An 18,481-nucleotide genomic window follows, 5' to 3' on the forward strand; every position below is an offset into this window, starting at 1 on the left:
CAATAGAACTGCTTCCCAGAAGTCTGCTCTAGGAAACAAAATCATAAAAGACTGCTGAAAGGTATTATTTCCATAATGTTCTGATTTTTAAAAAAAACAAACAAACAGGATTTATGTACATAGGGAGTTTTCCGGAAGAAAACACAATTTATAATTAACAGTGGTTGCCTTTGGGCGGGGAATTAAGGGGTCTTGAATAGAAGGGAGACTTAACTTTTCATTATACAAGTTTTTATACAGCTTAACTTTTACCATTTTAAATATTGTATTTTCCATTTTAAACGCTAATAAATAACAGAAAGGATACATTTCCCGTAGTCTTTCATAAGCTCCAAAATGCCTCTTCTAAATAAGAGAAAAATAGGTGAGCTATACTCTATGTCTCTTTGATGTCTTCCTTTTGTATATGTTTTCTTGCTAAGACAGAGTGGGCTGAAAGGAGTCTTTGAATCTAAGATTACTCCAATATTGGTTCCATGAAAGAGGTTAACAAGCAGGTCCTACTTGGGATTGGGTAGTTAAGCAGGGCCTCTTTGAGGAAGCCAGCTTTAACCAGAAAGAGAAGTTGCCTGCAGGTAGGACCCTAATTTCCTGCTGGCAGCATGAGAACGGTTACTATCCATACGTCCCTTGAGAATGAAGTGGATATACGTCAGGGATGTCTACACTGTGATTGTACCTTAAATTTTTTTCCAATGATTTCTTTCATTCTCCTTTGTCAGTAATTCCCAAGAAGAATCAATGCTGGCAAAGAAAAAAAAAAAAAAAAAGAACAACAAAAATAACCAAACATCTACTTGTGTCAAAGAAAGACAATTCTGTCATCTATTTGGTGCTCACCAATTCCATGATATCTTTCTCTTGAGTGCTTCCTTTACACCTAATCCTAATTAAAAGTTTAAGCAAGCATGAAAAAAACATATTTCAATTGAGATTGGAAGGGCCTGAAACAATACATGCTCTGTTGTGGGTTCTCCCAGATCATTTTTCTTAGCACTTGTTACTTAGACCTGCACGGGATTTCAGAGTCTCCCTTGTTAAGCCAGAAACATCCTTTTCTTTTCTCTCATTGTTGGATGTGTGAATTGGGAAATCCATCCACGTAGATTTCAGGATCCTCTGTCTCCGGGAATGAACCAACCATAACAATTCAACTGTTCCAAAACTTATCCTATAACAATCCTTACACATTTTAATTACATCTCTCTAGTCTTTAGTGGAGAATTACAGTTCTGGGACAAAATACTAAACTCTCACTGTGTAAAAAAGTAATTTTCAGGTTTTCTTTTTAGGGGGTGATTCATCTCAGAAATAATGTTTTATGTGTTTACTTGCATCAGGCATTCATAACTAGCAATCAGCAATGGTATAATTATTTTCTAGCTTCGTGAGAACTGTCAGAGTTTAGGGCAGTATTTCTGTGACGAGCCCACTGGTTGTCCTTGATCAAAGGTATTTATGGAAATTCTGAGAAGACACCAATCAAGACCAGTTAGAGTGAGAGGAAGAAGAGACCAGCGGTAGGGCTGGATTGAAGGAAAAGGTCTTTTAGAAAACTACTCAAAAGAAGGGAAATATGTTTGAAAACCCAAAAGAGAGAACATCAGAAATTAAGTCAAACAGGATCTTAGCCATAAAAAATAGAATTATAGATAGCCCTATGTTACTAAACTCTCAAAATGCATAAGTTCTGATTTTGTATTTGTCGGGTAATAGTTTCCTATCCTCTTTCCATGGACTCATATTAATGACCACACCAACCATGAAATTAAACCTTACTCTTTTAGAAATGGTAGAACGAAATTGGAAGGTCAACTTAGAGTTACTATGGCGAGAGGTACTCTGCAAAACAAAGAAGTTGGTCAAGTTAGTACAATATTATTTCCTATTGAGTGGAGTGAGTTTAAATTCTGAGTCACTAAGCAAACATAAGAAAGGACATCAATACCATTTTTACTCTTGAAAAGGCATCACAGATATTCAGCAGAGACTTCCTCCTTTTAGGTAGCTGAGCTATTATTTAAGGCCATGCTTCTAGTACGATACCTAATTAGATATCTCTAATTAGATATCAGCAATTCACAGAGCATTTATGTTCTTGCTACTCACCAAAGCCACTAGAGGGTCATCCTCTCCCTGGAACAGAAATTTCAAATTGTCAACGTAGAAGAATAGATGTCCCTGCAAATGCTACAAACAGGTCACATTAACCACATTTTCTTGTATGATAAAGGAAAATCTGAGCCTAAATAAAGATAGGCCACTGGTGGCACACCTGCTGAAGCAGGGCAGCAAGTTAAGCATGGAGGAAAAGGTGAGTTTCAAGTGGCTTTAGCTGTTAACCAGCCGGCAAAGCCAGTACATTCTAAACCACTTCATTTTCCCAGTATTCTCCAGAACATCTTATTCAGAGCTTTGGCTGATTGTCAGGAGATAATATAATCTCCCAATGCCACTAGCTGAAAATGATTCATTTTACTCATGATTTAGTAAGACTTGATCAGAGATGACTGCCTGCTTCTCAGTTAAGCTGTCATCCAAACCCCCAAATTTTGCTCCTCTTCGAAAATTAGGCGGCGTGACTACTTCCTATAAGATCAAAGTTTTATCTCTTGTTATTATATTTATCACTCTCCACATTGTTCAGGATTAAAAAATTGCTGAGGCTTTAAAATATGAAAAAAAAATGATGATAATACTCTACTGCTACCACACTAACTGAAAAGCATAGTGAACGATAAAATTTAGAAGTCTGGAAGCCTAATTAGAAATATGTGTCCGTTTATCCTATGCTGGCTCTGCCATTTCTTACCATGCTCTTTCCTTTTTTCAGCTGCTGGCTGGGCGCTGGCCTTTTGATCACAATGACTTTGGCGTATTTCTCTGCAAGTTGTTCCCCTTTTTGCAGAAGTCCTCAGTGGGGATCACCGTCCTCAATCTCTGCGCTCTCAGCGTTGACAGGTAACGTGGTTCTTTCCCTTTACTCTGTTATTGGGTTTAGAAAAGCAGTTTTCTCAGAAAGAAGAGAACTCGAGGAGCCTTGAGAATTGGTGTTCAAGACAGTTGTTCATTAGTTCCCAGGAATGAAAATACTAGCAATCTTGCTCTACTGTTTAGAATTGCTTTCCACAGTTGCTGATTACCAGCCATCTTTGGTTCAGGCAACTTGTACCGAGAGCATTTCACCAACTATATCCGTTTGACATCCTTATGGCAACGAAGGAAAAAGGAACATGTTAGATGGAATGAATGTTGGAAAAGGAAATTCTAGGACATCCAAATTCTGTATTTTCAATGGTAGATTTCTCATTAGAAAACAGAAGATACTGTTCAATTGTATTTCTAATGCTTGATTAGTTGAACTGAGTGGTGAGTACTCAGAATTATGTTCTAATCTATGCTTTTCTGAATACCTGAAATGCCTCCTAATTTTTAAAAAGAGGACAACAGAAGCACCCCTTGATCCAACTCTGAAAAAAACCATCAAGTATCTCAGAGTCTTTCCAGAATTCTTCTCAAACATGGATGTCAAGGCGTCAAGAAAGAAGTCCTTCTGAATTCCATGAACTTCTAGAAGGTATTTTCTATACCTTCTAATTTTCATAGCAGGAATTATAAAAAATGAAGTTAGGAACTCTATAACACGTTTTGTGGTGCTTTTTTATATTGAAAATAATCCTTTGCAAATGCTGTTTAATGTCCTATTTAGGTGGTTTACCTACAATTTAGAAGAGGTTTTCATTTTTCCTTTCACACTCTGACAATCACTTTATCAGAGCACCTAAGTCCCATCATCATAGAAATAAAAGGCCCACTTTCTTAAAGAACATTTTAGTGTTTACAGATATTCTATTATTTATCGTTAACAATTAATTTTCAGGACCAAAAGTGTTATTGTTAAAACATAAAAATACGCATTCCATTGGTAGTAGAGAATTATAATGGTATCCTTGTTATAAATTTATGGTTATAATAATTGTGAAACACTAAACAAAATGTTTAGTAGTGTTATTAAAAATAAATTTATTGCTGAAATTAAAACAAAAAAATTCCATTAGTAGTTTAAACTGCAGTAACGCTATTGACAAAAATGCTACCACTGCAGTGGTAAACACAAAGATCAGAAATAATTTCATCACCTATTAGTAGGATTCACAGTGATTCCCAGGAAAACCTGAGGTCTACATAGTTTTCTTCTGCATCATATCAGATGTTAAGGGCTGCTGCATAAAAATATTTACATACAATAGATGGCCACTGTATCACTTTCACTTGACAAATAATAGATTATGCTACTTGTGACCATGTCCTAAAAACTTGAGCAAGCATTTATAATCTGGATTTTATTCACTAATGAATTCTCATTCTACTGTTCCCACTCCTAGCACCCCAATAATATCATTTCCTCTTGTATCTAAAGTATTGTATTATCTAAAAATTAAAGTCATTAAATTATATCTATTATATTACTAATACATGAAAAATTTTTCCTACCTGTATTTATCAAGTTGTATATTTAGAGATGTAGCTAGGTATTTTCATTATAATATCCAATTAAATTTTAAATTATAATATAACTCTAAAACCCATATGGGGAAAAGAAATAAGAAAATAATCATGACAATTTTAAAAAGAATTATGTTTCCTATACGCATATTCTTCCTATATGATATTCTTAAATGTTATAAAGCTACAGTTTTAAAACAATGTGGTACACACACATAAACACATTGACAAATCAATGGGAAAAACAGAAACAGGTGTCAGAGTGTACAAGAACATAATATAGGCTGAAATCACTTTAATGGGGAAAGGAAAGATTCATCAATAAACAGTGCTATGTACCATCTGGGGGAAAAAACATGTTAAAGTCTTATTTTGTACTATATATCAGTAATAATATTTATAATTATTACCATTTATTGAGTATTAGTATGTACCAGGCCCTGTTAAAAATACTTTCCAGAATTATTTTATTTAATCCTTATAACAACACCTGTGATGGTGCTATAATTATCCCGATTTTACGGATGAGGAAGCTGAGGTCGAAAGGGCTTAATCAAGGCCACTTGGCTACTAAGTTTTGGAGCCATAATCAAATAAAAGTAGTGTGTGTTCTTAACCACTATGCACAAGCATGCAAAAACTCAAACCATAGAGCAATAGAAGAAAATAAACCAATATGTTTCTGATCTCTAGAAAAGGAAGACTTTTTGAACCTAAAGTGGACGGTAGAAAATCTGAATAAAACTATAAACGCATTTCAGGACATAAAATTTTAAAACGTGAATATCAAACATTCATAAAATTAAAAAACAAATAAATAAAGCAGTAATCCAGGGAAAATATTTGCAGCAAAACTACAACATGTTAATATTCTTGGTATTTAAAGAAGCCATACAAATAGTAATTAAAATCTTACTACTTCCATATAAAAAGGGCATGAGTGTAAAAATCACCAAAGAAGAAATTAGAATGACTAACATATGAATCATGTTCACGTTATCAAAGAAATTCTCATTAAAAGGCATGTTTCTCAAAATCTGGTGGTAGTAGGGAATTGAACAGCCCTTCAAGAAACTAAAGTCCTACAAATGTTTTTGCCTTCTGACCCCGTAATTACAATTTTTACGATCAATTCTATGGAAATGATCCAAAATTTGAACAAAGAAGTCAGGTACAAAGATGTTCCTTACAACAGCGGTCCCCAACCCTTTTGGCACCAGGGACCGGTTTCATGGAAGACAATTTTTCCATGGACGGGGGTGGGGGTGGGGGATGGTTTCAGGATGATTCAAGTGCATTACATTTATTGTGCACTTTACTTCTATTATTATTACATTATAATATATAATGAAATAATTATACAGCTCACCATAATGCAGAATCAGTGGGAGCCCTGGGCTTGTTTTCACTTGCCACTCACTGATAGGGTTTTGATATGAGTCTGCAGGCAATTGATTTATTATGGTTTCTATGCAGTCAAACCTCTCTGCTAATGATAATCTATATTTGCAGGCACTCCCCAGCGCTAGCATCACTGCCTCAGCTCCACCTCAGATCATCAGGCATTAGATTCTCATAAGGAAAACGCAACCTAGATCCCTCGCATGCACAGTTCACAGTAGGGTTTGCACTCCTATGAGAATCTAATGCCGCCGCTGATCTGACAGTAGGCAGAGCTCAGGCAGTAATACGAGCAATGGGGAGTGGCTGTAAATACAGACGAAGCTTTTCTCGCTCACCTGCCACTCACCTCCTGCTGTGCAGCCCTCTTCCTAACTGGCCATGGGCTGGTACCCGTCCATGTCCCAGGTGTTGTGAACCCCTGCTTTACAAGATCATTTAAAGAAAAAGTTGAAAGCAGCCTTGTATTAGGGAAATGGATAGGGATGAAATGCAATTTATATGTATAAGTATATGAATATAAAATTCCTTGAAAGGAATATGATAAATAGTAGTAGTAGTTATGTCAAAGGATAGAGTAACAGGCATAACATTCTTCTGCAAGCAGAAAACAACTTATAAAAGTTTATTTTATTTTCTGTGACCCATTTTCCTTATTTACTTCATGCTATTCCCTACATTTTATTTTTCTCATCTGCCCAGCTCATTCCTATGACCTTTATTGTAAATTAACACTAATTTCCTATGACTGGGTAGCTCTAAAACACAAGCATATGTAGGCCTGTGTGTGTGTGGAGAAATACATGTACATGCCCAGCTCAGAGTTACTTCCATGCCTACTCTTGCTTTTACAAAAGCACCATCAAATTTGGGAAAACAGCATTTTATTTAAAAAATTAAACTTTGTCCAAAGTTTAGGTAAAAATAGGATGATAATGAGTTTGAGGAAAGGGCCACTCAGTGTTCTAAGAAAACTGCACCTCCGAGGAAACATCTAACCAAACCCAGACAAGGACAGCCCATGACAAACAAGAAGGAAAAACAGGAGAAGGAAGACAAGGAACATGCTTGGCTCCTATAAATAGTAAAACCTTTTTTAAGGCAGCTGGGTATAATCCTCTGAGAAGAGAGGCATTGATGAAAAGAGAGGCCAAGGAGAGGAAAGAATTTGTTTGGTTTGATAAGAAATATAGGCAACTTTTCATCCCTGCAATATATTTTCTTGTTACAAAAATTAGAGTATATGCTCTGAATAGTGTTATGTGCCATGGTATAGTGGTCCCTTTTGTAGTTCGTATGAATCTATTTAATAAATTTTTTTCTTGATTGAAAAATACTTTAGGGCACTTATTCCTCAGTGATATACTGTATCATGAATTATCCCTAGATTAAGAAGCATAATTCATAATTTAGTTCAACAGAGAGACTCAGCAAGAAGGGTGTGATGTACAGACATGAAGAATCAGTCCTGGCTGCTGTTCTTTAGGAGTTTCCATGGTTATGAAGACAATGACCTGGGAACCAGGGAGAAAGAAGTGCAGAAGGGAAGTGCTCAGGCAGTTGGATTCCCCAGCCACCTAAATCATCAAAACCCTCCATTCCTTCTCTAGCTCACCTTGTTCTGCTGCCTCTTTCTTCCTTGGGGGAACCTCAGAGGACGATCTTGCTGAGCTTCAATCTCCCCAGTATAAACCTTACCTGTAGGCAGGGAGAAGGGGGTGGTGGGAGATGATGGGATGGAGAAATGGAGGGATTAGGTCACAGATTCCTGTTTCTGGTGTAGGAATACCTCACCTACACCACGTCCTCCCCTACCTCATGCATGGAGAAAAATTAACTCAGTGTTCAATCACAAGCTGTCAGTTATGTAGCACATGAAATGTTCTTGGTTTGAAAAAAGAAAGAAAGAAAAAAGAATGTCAAGCATTTATTTCATTAAGACTTAACCTCAGTTTTAGATCAAGGAGAAGAACCGTTTTAAAATTCCACTTTCGCCAAAATCTGCCTGAATCCAGGAGGTTTTTTCTGGGTAATCAACTCACCGTCCTTTGTTCCCTGGGTCCTTTCTTTATTATTTTTACATTTCATTTGGTACTGACTCTCAACTTTGGGACCGGTATGTAGGGAATCTATTTTGACATTTCTATTTCAAAAGCTTTCACACTAGAGAATGAATCATTCACACTTGATTTCTGAAGATAAGATACAATTTGCTTTGAATCTTGATTCGGTTGCATTATATTCTTCTAAAAATAAGAAAATGCTTTTATTTTAAAAAACAAAAACAAAACCAAAAACAAAGCAAGGAGTAAAAAGAGGGAAATTGGAACCTGTTACGAAACAATTTGCAACTTGGGAATCCCTGCTTTCGTTCTATGAGCTGAATCAAATTACGGCCCAGGAAGAGTTCCCGTGATTTTTTTGGTTTTGTTTTTTAAATATGATGATTATCTCTCATTTCAGAGTTGTTGTTTTTGAGGGAAAGTAATGAACGTAACTATTCATCCAAGTTTTATACAATTTCTCCATTACTTCATTGATTGCTCAGTGAATACTAATACTTTAGGATCAAAGAAAAAGTCTAGCTTCCTCACTCCAGGCTTTTAATCTGAATAAGGTAAACAAGACAGAGAAAGTGCATCCCTTGTACCAGAATGGATGACTTCCCATTGTTCATTTCAACTATGGACTTGTCTTATTAAAGCTTTTCACTACTTCTTCCTCAAATCTATTATTTATTTTTTTTTCACATCATTAGTTACTTAAGAATAAGATAAAACAGGAATTTCAGAAAAAGACTGGGGCAATCTAGAAACAAATTTTGACCTCTAGCCAAGCTTTATCAGTGAAATAGTTCTGTCGAATGCTAAAGCAGTATACTTCTAAAATGAATGAATTTTTCCCAACAAAACATGAATAACCAGCCATTACCAATAGTGCAAATAGGTATTCTTACCTGCCATAAGTGACAAGCTTTGCAAGTTACTCTGAGTTTGTTTCAGGGGGAAAAAAAGAAGGGGCAGGGACTGGGAAGAGGAATTCAATGCTATTCTTTGTGAGGTTAACAGTCATGTTTAAAGTAGAAAATGATGGGGGTCAGACCAGTAAAAAAGGTCTGGGTACAGCTCCAGATTGTACTTAAAAGTTGCCTAGGGAAAGAGGCTGTAAAAAGATATAACTCTTTTAACAACTACTCCAGACGATGTGTAATTAGATACCTGGGAAAGTTGTAAGGATCCATTACTAACGCACTTTGATTTGCCTCAAACTCAAAGCCAGTTCTTCATCCCTCATTTCCAGTAATTGCTTAGTGGTCTCTATGACATTCTCAAAGGTTTATCCTAACTCAGGAAAGCATGGAAGTGATTTTCTAAAAAACTTCATTTTTACTTAGACTTGGGCTTGGTTTCTCCTTATTCTCCTGGTGCTATGATTTTCCTTTCACGCTGGGTGTAGGGCAACTTGTGATCTCATTTGGGGGTCTGTTCCCTGTCGCACATAGTTATTCGTTCTTTTCTCTTATTTCTATCGTCAAGATCAGGTGACTGGTTAATCTTGCTACCTCATTTCTCGTTGATAACAAACTACCCCCAAACTTAGTGGTTTAGAACGACCACCATTTTCTTATTATCTGACCATGTTGTGGGTCAGGGACTTGGGCGGTTCTTCCGCTCCTTGTTACTTCGACTGCAGTCTCACGGTGGAGTTCAGCTGGCCGCTGAGCTTGCTTCATGGGTCCAAGACTCACATGACTGGCCCCTTGGCAAGAACAGCTGGACATCTGAGCTCAGCGGAGCCCATCCCCCTCTCCGTGAAGTCCAGGGCTGTTCAACACCCCTCCAGCGGGCTCAGGGCTCCAGGGTGGGACCTGCTGCTCCATTCAGAGGCCAGGCGTGAAACTGACAAAGCATCATTCCAGCTGTGCTCAGTTGGTCAAAGGAGCCACAGGCCAGCCCAGATGAAGGACCCAACTGAAGAAATGACCAAATATCTGCAGCTATCTTTCTTCTTTATTATTATTAATTTTTCTTTTGTTGTTGTTGAAGTATAGTTGATTTATAATGTTGTGTTCGTTTCTGGTGTAGACCAAGGTGATTCAGTTATACATATATAAATATCTATTCTTTTTCAGATTCCTTTCCATTATAGGTTATTACAAGATATTGAATATAGTTCCCTGTGCTATACAGTAGGACCTTGTTGTTTATATATTTTATATATGGTAGTTTGTATCGGCTAATCCCAAGCTCCTAAATTATCCCTTCCCCCCCTTCCCCCTTTGGTAACCATAAATATGTTTTCTATGTCTGTGAGTCTGTCTCTGTTTTGTAAATAAATTCATTTGTATCATTTTTTTTTAGATTCCACATATAAATGATATCATATGATATTTGTCTTTCTCTGACTTCACTTAGTAATCTCTAGGTCCATCCATGTTGCTGCAAATGGCATTATTTCATTCTCTGCAGCTATCTTTTATTTTTTTTTAACATCTTTATTGAAGTATAATTGCTTTACAATGTTGTGTTAGTTGCTGCTGCATAACAAAGTGAATCAGCTATACATATACATATATCCCCATATCTCCTCTCTCTAGCGTCTTCCTCCTACCCTCCCTATCCCACCCCTCTAGGTGGACACAAAGCACCGAGCTGATCTCCCTGTGCTATGCAGCTGCTTCCCACTAGCTATCTATTTTACATTTGGTAGTGGATATATGTCCATGCCACTCTCTCACTTCATCCCAGCTTACCCTTCCCCCTCCCCGTGTCCTCAAGTCCATTCTCTACATCTGCGTCTTTTTTTTTTTTTTTTTTTTTTTAAATTTATTTTTGGCTGTGTTGGGTCTTCGTTTCTGTGCGAGGGCTTTCTCTAGTTGTGGCAAGTGGGGGCCACTCTTCATCGCGGTGCGCGGGCCTCTCACTATCGTGGCCTCTCTTGTTGCGGAGCACAGGCTCCAGACGCGCAGGCTCAGTAGTTGTGGCTCACGGGCCTAGTTGCTCCGTGGCATGTGGGATCTTCCCAGACCAGGGCTCAAACCCGTGTCCCCTGCATTAGCAGGCAGATTCTCAACCACCGCACCACCAGGGAAGCCCCTACATCTGCGTCTTTATTCCTGTCCTGCCCCTAGGTTCTTCAGAACCTTTTTTTTTTTTTTAGATTCCATGTATATGTGTTAGCATACAGTATTTGTTTTTCTCTTTCTGACTTACTTCACTCCGTATGACAGACTCCAGGTCCATCCACCTCACTACAAATACCTCAATTTCATTTCTTTTTATGGCTGAGTAATATTCCATTGTATATATGTGCCGCATCTTCTTTATCCATTCATCTGTCAATGGACACTTAGGTTGCTTCCATGTCCTGGTTATTGTAAATAGAGCTGCAATGAACATTGTGGTACATGACTCTTTTTGAATTATGGTTTTCTCAGGGGGTATTTCCAGTAGTGGGATTGCTGGGTCATATGGTAGTTCTGTTTTTATTTTTTAAGGAACCTCCATACTGTTCTCCATAGTGGCTGTATCAATTTACATTCCTACCAACAGTGCAAGAGGGTTCCCTTTTCTCCACACCGTCTCAAGCGTTTATTGTTTGTAGATTTTTTGATGATGGCCATTCTGACTGGTGTGAGGTGATACCTCACTGTAGTTGTGATTTGCATTTCTCTAATGATTAGTGATGTTGAGCATCCTTTCATGTGTTTGTTGGCAATCTGTATATTTTCTTTGGAGAAATGTCTATTTAGGTCTTCTGCCCACTTTTGGATTGGGTTGTTTGTTTTTTTTGATATTGAGCTTCATGAGCTATTTGTATATTTGGGAGATTAATCCTTTGTCAGTTGCTTCGTCTGCAGATATTTTCTCCCATTCTGAGGGTTGTCTTTTCGTCTTGTTTATGGTTTCCTTCCTGCAGCTATCTTTTAATCCACTTCACCTGGCTTCTCTTTAAAGTTCTTCCTGCTGGCGTTTTGCCCCCACACCTCTGTATGGCAATTGGTTTGCCTAACACATAGGAGACACACATCATAAACAAACATTACAAAGGGTCACATTTGCTCAATTAAAGATGTGCAGACATAAAGATATAAGTGCCACTTTACCTTATGGAAGTGGCAAAACTGAAGAAAAATAAATTTTAATGAAGGCAAGCATTGACAGGCACTTAGGAGAAACATTTTTTAAAGGTACTTAAGCTACTTTTTCATTCCCTTGATTTAGTAATGTCACTCAAGATAATTAACCCAGGAAAATCATTCAAAAAGAAAAAAAAAATCTGTATGTGCAAACATATTTATAGGCATGTTATCCACAACCTTGAAACACTAGAAATGATGTGACCATAGGAGGAAGATTTAGGTAAATTGTATCAATATCTTGTTATACTGGGTAGCCATGAAATTAATAAATGCCATGCCTGTGTAGAAACATGAAAAGCAAATAAAGCCAAAAACAAAATTGTAACTGACAAGATTATAATATAATTATATTCAAACGATACTTATGAGAATAGAAATGGGCAAAGAATAAGAAGAAATGAAAATAGATTTTGCTGAAGTGATCTTTTGAATTGAAGTTTTCTTTTACACTGTTTTACAGTACATTCAACAATATTTATTTTCAGTTTAATGAGTTTCCCAGATCATACCTTAAAGATTCAAAGACATGCATTAAATGCCTCTAGCCTTGAAAACATGTACAAATCTATTTATAGCCATATACAGTAACAAACATCTTTACATAAACAAAACATGTAATTTATTCTTGTATTTTGGCATGTCACATGACAGAGTTCACAGTGGTGTCATGGGAAAAGACTCCCCTGGGACTTGGCAGACCAGAGCCCCGGCCCAGGCGCCCCACATTCACTGGAGACCAGGCAGAGGACTTGGTGACACACCCTTCCTCAGGTTCCCAACGAGAACACAAAGGGAGAAAGATCAGCCCAGAGGTCCTGCTTGGTTTTAAATTATTGTGTTCTAGGATTCTGAAAGTATTAGCTCTTTTTCTGTTGCCTAATTCAGGACTGGCTTGAAAAATAAGAAACTCTTTGGAATGTATATTGGCTTTGGCCAATAAAGACAAATGCATGGTAAGGAAACGAACAAAGAAAGATGCTTAATTCAACAGATATTTATTCAGCACCTATTGTTGTAGGTCTTGTGACCAACATGCAAGATGTCTGCCCTATGGAGCTTATATTCAAAAGGGAGAGGTGGGCATAGACCATAAACAAAATAAATAAGTAAAATATTTGATTGGTCCCATAGTAGTAAGTGCTATGGAGAAAAATAATCAGGCTGAGTGGGACAGGGTACATCTGGAGGGGAATCTGGCAGTTTTAAATAGGGTATTCAGGGAAGGCCTCTGTGAAAAGACACCATTGCGTAAAGATCTGAAGGAAGTGAGGAGGCAGCTCTGAGGACACCTGTAGGCATCCCCATTGGGGTGGGAACCCATTGGGGGATCTGAGCAGAGGGGTGACATGATTGGCTTACATTTTAACAGGCTCACTCCGGTTGCTGTGTTCAGGGCAGACTGCAGGAGGGCGAAGTGGACACAGGGAGACCAGTTAGGAAGCTATTACAATAATCCAGGCAGGTGGTAACTGGCGAGATGGTGAGAAGTGGTTGCATCTGGATACATTTTGAAGGAAAAGGTTGCCAGGTTTGCTAAAGAACTGGATGTGTGGTGGAAGAGAAAAAGAGGAGGGAAGGCTAACTTCAAAGTTCTGGGCCTGAGATGGTAAAGACTAGAGAGAAGGCAAGGAAGGGGGCAAGGAAGAAGACCAGGAGTCTGGTTTGGGTGAGTTTCAGTGCCTATTAGATATCCGAGTGGAAACCTCAAGTAGGCAGGTGGATATACAAGTCTAGAGTTAGAGGTGAGGCTCTAGGCTAGAGTTATAAATTTGAGAATTAATTATCAGCATATAGAGAGTTTAAATGACACTAAAGCCATGAGACTAGATGAGATCACAAAGAGAGAGGGTGTAGATAGAAAAGAAAAGAGGTGCGAGGACTAAGGAGAAATCCAACACTAAGAATTTGAGGCATGGCCATGATCCAGCCAAGGAGATGAGATGGAGTGGTCAATCCCATCAGCAGAATGTGGTCAAAGCCAAGTGAGGAAAGCATTTCAAAGAGGAGGGATTATTTCCGGAAAAGTTTCTGTTGGCAGGCTGTTCATAATCACACCTAGTAAGGAGAACATATTGTGTATTATCTGTTGTGTCATTATCACCCAAATAGAAATTATTTTGGGAACATCCAGTATTTCTTATTTTCCACACCTTTCTGCACCTCCATCATCACAAGGGAGTGTTTCTAATCGCTCTTATGGTTGTTTTCTCATCTCATGGAGATGTTATCAAGATCAGTGTGATTACAAATGGGAAATATTCTAATTCTCAGTCATGTGGGTTAATGAAGGAGCAGACTGATTATGAATCATTTGCTCAACTAGGCACTAAAAATTACTTCTATTTATTTTTAAATGTTGAATTCACATTGGATTATAGATATGTAATATTCTGGGAACTCATGGGCACATTATAAAATGAAGCTGGTCTGTGAATATATTCATCATTAGAACATGTAGATCACATTTTCTTTCTAAACCACCTTCTATCTCCAATCCTGCCTAAGAAATCTGGCTTTCTCTCTTAAGAGATAAAGTGTTTTATTTACATCACCTTTCCTGATAAGAGGAGGGGAGAAGAAACAGATATAACTCACCGCCAGCCTTGGGATATAGACATTCTGTCTCCGTTCCTTTTAGCTTTTACTGGACATCAGGCTGCCAGTCTAATAAGGCAGCAAAGAAAAGTAAACAGAAATAGAAAGCAGAATATATAGCAGTCTTCATCCCACTGGTAATAACCATAAATTTTAAAATGCAATGTTGGCTACATCGTAAAAGGATTTTCTTGGTCTGTTTGCATAGCTGTATTTTATTCCATTCTGAACTAATCTGGACTTTTTCAGAGATTCTTATTGTACACCAATCTTATTTACCCTAAAAATCTTTTGCAAAACATTTCTCCAGCAAAGTGTGCTGTATATATGCCACGTGGCATCATTGTGCATACCAAAACTATAGGTTCTAATCTACAGTGAAGAACAAGGTAGCATAATTCCTAGGACTTGTGTTTTCACAGGTGTACCTTTTAGTTGTACTGAGACAGAACACTAACTATAAATGATAGGGGCTCATTTTGGTGGCTATAGGTAGCTTGTATCTTGCCTTGGCGTTGCTGACTAATCTTTCCCATTAAGCTGCCTGGCCTGCAAACCCATGTGCACCTGTCTCAATGCCTCGGTCTGTTTTACAGCCTTCTTCTGGCACTATCTAATGAAAGCTATTAAAAGAGAATGTTTCCTTTCCATTACAACAGCAGCAAAAATTTCAAGAATGAAGTCACAAAAATACTGTACCACAGGTCCCTTCTTAATAGTAAGTCTGAAAGCAGTTAGCACCAGACCATCACCTCAGGTCAAAGAACACAGAGTTTCTGAAACCAAACGTTCTTCAGACTTAACATTTAAATGTGATTATTATCATAAAATATTAATGTAAAATATAAGGCAAACACAATTTCTTAATGCCAGTTAGTGCTTTGATTGGCATGATTGTTCAGTTATATTTATATCCTATGCTTCTGTATGAACCATTCTTTTCTATTAAACTGTAAACCCTAAAGTTTAGGAACCAAGCTATCTTTAGCTCAGTTTTATATAGTCTAGCACAGGGCCATATGGGAGAGATATAGTTATTCTTTGACATTTTCAAATATAATTATTATAAATATTTATTTACTAAAACAGCCACCTGGTACAAGCCCACTGTGATCATATTTTGAGGGTAGAGGAAGGGGGAAAACAATGGAATATCTATGGTCACTATTCACTTAAGGATATCTAGATCCACTTCATAGATAATATTTCACTTTTTTTAATATAGAAACAGAAATAAGACATTACCATAACAAGTACCAGCAGCTTTCACTACCCCTTCCATCATCCAATTTTCCCCCCAGCTTAATAAACATAGCACACCCATCTCTGCTGCCACATCCTAAATTCTCATGAGATTTCGATAGGCCCCAAGTGAAGATCTCAGACTCAGGCCTGCCAGCCAGTTGAACTCCAAATGGGTAGAATTTTTAATAGCCCCACTTGTTTTTCACACCAGGACTCACAGAAAATTCCTAAAAAGCTAATGGTTGGTCACTGGCCAAAGGAAGGATCTTTCCAGCATTTATAATTTTCATTTAATTGAAATAAACTTAAAATTTCCTAACCACTTGGTGCCATCACCCCCCCTTTTTTTTAGGTACAGAGCAGTTGCCTCCTGGAGTCGTGTTCAGGGAATTGGGATTCCCTTGGTCACAGCCATTGAGATTGTCTCCATCTGGATCCTTTCTTTTATCCTGGCCATCCCCGAAGCAATCGGCTTTGTCATGGTGCCCTTTGAATACAAGGGTGAACAGCACAAAACCTGTATGCTCAATGCCACGTCAAAATTCATGGAGGTATGAAAAGTTTAAAGGAAATTAATTGGGGAGGGGAGAAGGTCTTCATTTACCATCACCAAGATTTGTTGATATCTCTACACTGCCGAGTGTGGTTTACTCTGTTAGTTCAGTCAAATATTCTTTAATTGCATGAAAAGCAGATGTTAAACCAGGGCTTAGCTTCTTCAATAAAACAACTATTTTGTTTTGACTTTTGTATTATAGCACAACTGTAGACACAACTATTGCTCTGCACCAAACAACTCAGAATTCTGAAACAGATTTACTAAGAAAGAGAGATTGATGTGTATGCATGTAGTGCTATTTGTTTTGATAATAAGGAATACAGCACAATTTCCATCTGACAGACACGCTGATGCTTATTTGATGTTACTTGGGGAAATGCGCATTGCTCACACAGTTTTTAAAGACAGATTTACTAATTCAAAGTAGGAAGTCATTCTCATGTGTGCTTATGTTAGTACAGATTCTGTCTAATATACAAATAATATAAATTTTTAAAATTTTTTATTTTATTTTATTTGGATTCTTTTCTCTTTTTTAAAAATATTTATTTATTTATTTTTGGCTGCATTGGGTCTTCGTTGCCGCGCACGGGCTTTCTCTAGGTGCAGAGAGCAGGGGCTACTGTGCGTTGTGGTGCGCGGGCTTCTCATTGCAGTGGCTTCTCTTGCTGCGGAGCACGGGCTCTAGGCGCGTGGGCTTCAGTAGCTGTGGCACGCGGGCTTCAGTAGTTGTGGCTCACAGGCTTAGTTGCTCCACGGCATGTGGGATCTTCCTGCACCAGGTCTCGAACCCGTGTTCCCTGCACTGGCAGGCGGATTCTTAACCACTGCGCCACCAGGGAAGCCCCAAATAATACAAATTTGCAGAACTTTTTTAAAAAGCATTTTAGTGTAACAAATTCAATTGTTGCTTAATACACCTGACCGCATTAATGTTTCTGAAAAGCTTAATTACATAACTGAGAGTATTAGGAAACACATTTAAAATGCATATTTCCTCTGCAAAACTAGTCACATGTAGAACGAGGAGGAAAACCAAGAATAATTATTTCTCTTAAATCAGCATAATTTAGTACTTTGATGTAAGTTTCATGCAGTTCAGATTCCACATTTAATCATTTACAGACATCTTAAGGTATGTTTTCCTTCCATGGAAATTCACAAAATTAGTGGTTTTACAGTTGACCAGTTATCCTGCTTGGAAATTCTTGTTTCAAAATTAAAAGTGCTCATGAACACAGCCAAACTAGCAACCTTAAAATTAAAGTCTTCTGCTGATCTACTGACTTTTTTATGAAGTCAGCCTCCACGGTGAAAAGCAAAGTAGTAGGAGGCTATCAGAATTTGGGCAGTGTGAATGAGCAATCTAGAAAACCCTGACTAAAACATTAGAGAGAAGAGGCTCAACATAAGAAGGAACTCACTGGGAATTTCCTGGTGGTCCAGTGATTAGGACTCATGGAAGTCATGGGTCATGGGTTCAATCCCTGGTCAAGGAACTAAGATCCCGCAAGCCGCACAGTGTGGCCAAAAAAAAAAAAAAAAGAACTTACTGACCATTCCAGCTGGACAAAATGAAATGGGTTTCTTCACAAGGACGCATCTCCTTTCTAGACATGAAGCTAAGAGTAGCTGCCCTTCAGGCTGGCGGGGGTGTTGTGGCCGGCGGGCACCCGGAGGGTTGCAGTACAGGGTATGAGTTTGAACTGATGATTTTGAAGATTTCATTCCAAGTCTAAAGTTTTAGGATTCTCTTTCCCCTCCTGTTCTCTTTTTCTAATGTGATTCCCCCTCTTTTTCCACTCTTTCCTCCTCAACTTTGCTCTAACCTAGACTGGAGGGAGGTCCCTCCATACCCTTGCTGGTGACATCAGTTCAAAAGAAATGCGTGACCCCATTCTCGACAGGCTTCTACCATGGAAGGGGCAGGGACCTCCATCCAGTCCCCTCCAGGTAGGGTCAGCTTCCAGGCCCTCCGCAGCTGCTTCAGGCAGTCACACCCAGCCAGCAATGCACCCAGAAGAAGGGGGTAC

General features: G+C 38.2%; 1 protein-coding gene and 1 long non-coding RNA gene across 2 annotated transcripts in view; one reads left to right on the plus strand and one right to left on the minus strand.

The window, feature by feature from the left end:
- LOC309661629 overlaps positions 1-16,233 on the minus strand; it is a 156,800-nt gene extending 140,567 nt beyond the window's left edge. The window contains exon 1 of the long non-coding RNA XR_014264117.1: positions 11,051-16,233. This is a non-coding gene — a long non-coding RNA (uncharacterized lncRNA). The remainder of the gene's footprint in view (positions 1-11,050) is intronic.
- EDNRA (endothelin receptor type A) overlaps positions 1-18,481 on the plus strand; it is a 63,085-nt gene that overhangs the window by 32,214 nt on the left and 12,390 nt on the right. Inside the window, exons 3-4 of the mRNA XM_082463427.1 lie at positions 2,834-2,961; positions 16,242-16,440. Of these exons, the coding sequence (XP_082319553.1) occupies positions 2,834-2,961; positions 16,242-16,440 (327 nt within the window). The remainder of the gene's footprint in view (positions 1-2,833; positions 2,962-16,241; positions 16,441-18,481) is intronic.

Source organism: Balaenoptera physalus (assembly GCF_965194825.1).
Source record: "Balaenoptera physalus genome assembly, chromosome: 5".
Lineage (NCBI taxonomy): Eukaryota > Metazoa > Chordata > Mammalia > Artiodactyla > Balaenopteridae > Balaenoptera > Balaenoptera physalus.